The 3,961-nt window shown below is 65.9% G+C and overlaps 2 protein-coding genes across 2 annotated transcripts; one reads left to right on the forward strand and one right to left on the reverse strand.

Moving 5' to 3' along the window:
• Positions 1-112: 112 nt before the first annotated feature.
• H696_00163 (hypothetical protein) lies at positions 113-2,418 on the forward strand (the record flags this gene model as incomplete). Its single annotated transcript, XM_009493998.1, has 7 exons — positions 113-140; positions 236-327; positions 406-558; positions 735-1,135; positions 1,348-1,861; positions 2,003-2,115; positions 2,247-2,418. The coding sequence occupies 7 exons, from the start codon at positions 113-115 to the stop codon at positions 2,416-2,418; spliced, it is 1,473 nt and encodes a 490-aa protein (XP_009492273.1).
• A 57-nt stretch (positions 2,419-2,475) lies between these two features.
• Positions 2,476-3,259, reverse strand: H696_00164 (hypothetical protein; the record flags this gene model as incomplete). The annotated part of the gene is made up of 2 exons (XM_009493999.1): positions 2,476-2,487; positions 2,636-3,259. The coding sequence occupies 2 exons, from the start codon at positions 3,257-3,259 to the stop codon at positions 2,476-2,478; spliced, it is 636 nt and encodes a 211-aa protein (XP_009492274.1).
• Positions 3,260-3,961: the final 702 nt, after the last annotated feature.

Genomic DNA, 3,961 nt, shown 5'->3' on the forward strand with positions numbered 1-3,961 from the left:
GCCCTCTTCCCCCTCTCCCTGCCCTCTTGCCGGCCCGCTGTTCCTCCAGCGGATCCTCGCCCTGCAGTACGGGGCCGACCGCGTGTATGGCGAGGAGCTTGTCGATCATAGCATGCTGCGCACGGTTCGCGTGGAAAATCGTGCGTTTCGGCGTCGGTCGCCCCTTCCTCCCCATCCCTGTCTCGTCGGCCTAACACGCCTGCCGTCCCCTCCCCCCTGTTACTACCTTTCCCAGACGCCCTGGGCACCGTGGACTATGTCGACTCGACTGGAAAGGTGATCTTCCAGACGTGCGCCCGGGAGCGCGGCCGCGTCATTTTCCAAATCGTGCGTCCCGACATCCCCACCTTTGTGCTCCTTTGCCGGCACACATGCTTGTGCGTGCTGCTGACCCCTGCTCCCCAGGGCACATCCGATCCGGAGCGCGCTGTGCGCGTTGCCAAGATGGTCCACCGCGATGTGGCAGCCATCGATCTGAACATGGGCTGTCCGAAGCCCTTCAGCACCTCCGGCGGCATGGGGTCCGCCCTGTTGGACCCGTGCGACCGCGCCGTCAATGTACGTCCCACTTCGCACGAGGCCGGGGCTCTTGCCGAAAGATGCCATTTGACCGGAGCCGCGCACTGACCTTGCCTTCTTGCTGCTGCTGCTGTTGCTGCTGCTGCTGCTGCTGCTGCTGCTACTCATCTTCCCCTCCCCCCAACCGCCCTGGGACACGGCTGGCCGCCGTGCAGATCCTCAAGGCCCTCAAGGCAGCGGACTTGTCCTGCCCGGTTACCTGCAAGATCCGCTTCATTGTCGATGCCGAGGAGCGCGAGGAGGTCTTGCGAGCTCACACCCAGGCTCGGAATACCAATGCCCCGCTGCCCCAGGTTCTGACAGTTCCAGGCGGCCAGGCCGAGGCCCCTGATTCCGGCGGAGCAGCCCTCGCCGAGGATGCCCCGGCCCCTGGCATCCCGGGTATCCGGTCGCTCCAAGCATCGCAACGCCTGGTGGACACGCTGTCGCGCACCGGCGTGGCGGCCATCGGTATCCACACTCGGTTCCCGCACACCCGGCCCCGAGAGGCCCCAACGACCAGCTGGTTTGGCCCGGTGTCCTCCGCGGCCGGAAGCCGGGCCGCCATCTTGCTCAAGTGCGCCAACTCTTTTGCTGGATTTCCTTCGCCCCCCCCCCCCCCCCCGCCCACCCACACGCACACGCACACGCCCACGCACACGAGCTTGCCGCGGGTGCTTTTGCCCCTGCCCCTGGCTGCGCCAGTGCCTGGGATGCTGTCTAACTGACATACCGGGCCCGGTGGCTGGGCCTCCCTTTCTCTTTCCTCTCCTCCTCGCGCCAACACAGTGGCGTGTCGAGTCTCGTGCACTCCTTCGAGGATATCCAGCGCCTGCGCGAGTCCATGCACCCGGATGGGGCGATCATGCTGGCCCGGGCGGCGCATTGGAATTGCTCGGTCTTCCGTCGGGAGGGCCCGCTGCCCCTGCGCCAGGTGGCCCGGGACTTCATGCGCATCTGCGCGCAGCTGGATCACAACCTGGAAAATGCCAAGTACATCTTGCATCAGATGTGCTCGGTGGCCGACCCGGGGCGGACCTTCTGCCCGGACTTCGAGGAGGAAGACCGGCGCTTTGCCGGGGAACTGGCCCCCCGGATTGCCCCCTGCCTGAACTTGCGCGAGCTGTATGCACTGGTGGAGGACCCGGCCATGTTCGACTACTTTGCCCGGGGGATTGAGGCCTCCCGACGGGAGCATGCTCCGCTTCCGGGGACCGGCGAGCCGTCGGCCAAGCGCCTGCGCCTTGGCCCGACCGGCGAGCCGGAGCCCTCGGAGGACGGTGTCGTGCGTGTCCCGCTCAAGGTATGCCAAGTCCGGGCACCATCTGCGCTCGGTGCACCCTCCTTTCCCCTTTCCACCCGGCTTTTTGCCCGCCGCTTGCTGATGATCCTGCTCTCTCTCTCTCTCCCTCTCTCTCCTCCGCTTACGTCGCCGGACAACAAGCTCACGCCGCGGCTGTTCACCCCGGGCAACCCTCCCAAGCAGATCCTCAACGGTCTGACCAGCGACTCACTCAAGTACGAAACTGTCCGGTGTGACACCCGGCGGGCGTTCCGGTACGTTGCCACACGCCGCGCGTGCGACTCTCTCCCCCCCCCCTCCCTTGAAACATGGACAACTCCAGGGGTGGTGGGACGCCGATGGGCAACTTCCCCTAACATCTCCCTCTCTCTCTCTCTCGTGCCAGCTCCACCGTGACCCTGGACTCTGGCAAGGCCTTTGGTAGCGAGAATTGGTTCATGAACAAGAAGACCGCCGAGCATGCGGCTGCTGTGGTGGCTCTGCGGTATGGTCTGGCGCACCCGGAGCTGGGTGTGTCTGATGTGGGCGAGGTCTTCTCGGAGATTGCTCGCGACTAGATGCCCGACGGTGTCTCATGGAAGACCTCCAACTGGGATGCCCTCGCGGAAGTCAGCTTACCGGTGCATCTTGGCGATAGGCCATCCGCGTGTGCGAGTGCGCACTTCGCCGGATGACCCCCCCCCCAGACAAAACCCCCCAATAGAAGAGGCTACCCCCAGGAAGAGGAAAGGCAAAGAAGGAAAAGCCCCCGCCCCTGGCACCACGCTCACATACCTGGAAGGAGCTCGGAAAGCCAAGCTCCTCAAGTCCCACAAGCCCCAGCGGCGTCAAGGTTCTCTGGCCACCGGTGCCACCATCGGCATCATCAGGCTGGACTTGCACTTGTAGCTCGGCCTCCAGGGGATTCTCCCCGCTCGGGCTGGCAGATGACCCGGTCGGGAGCCAGGTCGCAATGAAGGACCCGGCCGCCAGGTCGGAGGGTGTCTGGCCAATGCGCACGGCAAATGTGTCAGCGGCACTCTCCTTGGGCGGGACCTGGCAGGCCTGGCACATGGGCTCGGCGAGGTGGCAGTGCGGGCATCGCCGGGCTGCGGGCACTGGCCGAGTGCCGAGGTCGAGGCACTGGCCGAACAGCGACAGCACATCGTCAGTCGGCTTGCAGGCAGCCTGCAGGAGAGGGCAGGAGAGGTGGTCGATGTGGGTCTCCAGGATGGCACAGAGCAGGCGCTCCACGACGACGGGGCGCGCGGCCGCACAGCGGGTCGAATGTCCACAGCAGAATGGGGCCGACTGGACCAGGTCCAGGGCGACCGTGATCGGCTGATTGTTGTGTCGGTGGCGGTGGCGGTGGCGGTGGCGGTGGCGGTGGCGGTGGCAAGGGAGGCGGTGCGGGTGCATGATTTTTCGTCACCCGGGGAGAGGGTCGGACATGTGTGGACCACACATGTGCATGGGGGTCAGCGGGGTCACGGGGAGCTGGATCCCAGCCGGCGCAGGCGGCCGAAAGGAAAGAAAAAGCCCACGGGCATGATGCGCACCGGTCGGTTGAGTGGGTTCAATATCTCTCGCAAGCCATGGGACAAGGTCTCCCGGAGCCGGGCATCCTGGACGACCCAGCCCATGGGCCCGGCAATGCTGGCTCTCCCGTCGAACACAGCTGGATCCACCCAATTAAAGCATCCTGCCACCGGGACCAAATCCGCACCAAACGCCAAGGGTTAGACCGGGCAACGGGTTGGGCCCGAGAGGATCGAGGGGGGGGGAGGATCATGCGCCCCGCAAGGAGCGGCTGCCTCCCAAGTACCTGCTGGGTAGACCCCACGGCAGCAGAGAGCCGAGGAGAAGAGTGTGAAGAGGAGCGCCTCGAGGCGCCGCAAAGCTGCCACTATGTCCAAGTGCAGGTCAATGTGCTGGGCCTCGCTTGGTGGAGGCCACATGCGAGAGGGTGGGGAGGGGACCCGGGGAAGGGGGACGAGGGGGGGGGGGGCCGGACGCGCCACAGGAAAGGGGGAGGAGAAGCGAGGTGTAGGCTGCCCTTGCGTGTCCATTCCGGCCGCGGGCTTGGGCGGCCCGCCTTTCTGGTGCTCCAACTCCGGGGGG

This window comes from Fonticula alba (genome assembly GCF_000388065.1).
Source record: "Fonticula alba strain ATCC 38817 unplaced genomic scaffold supercont2.1, whole genome shotgun sequence".
Classification (NCBI taxonomy): Eukaryota; order Rotosphaerida; family Fonticulaceae; genus Fonticula; species Fonticula alba.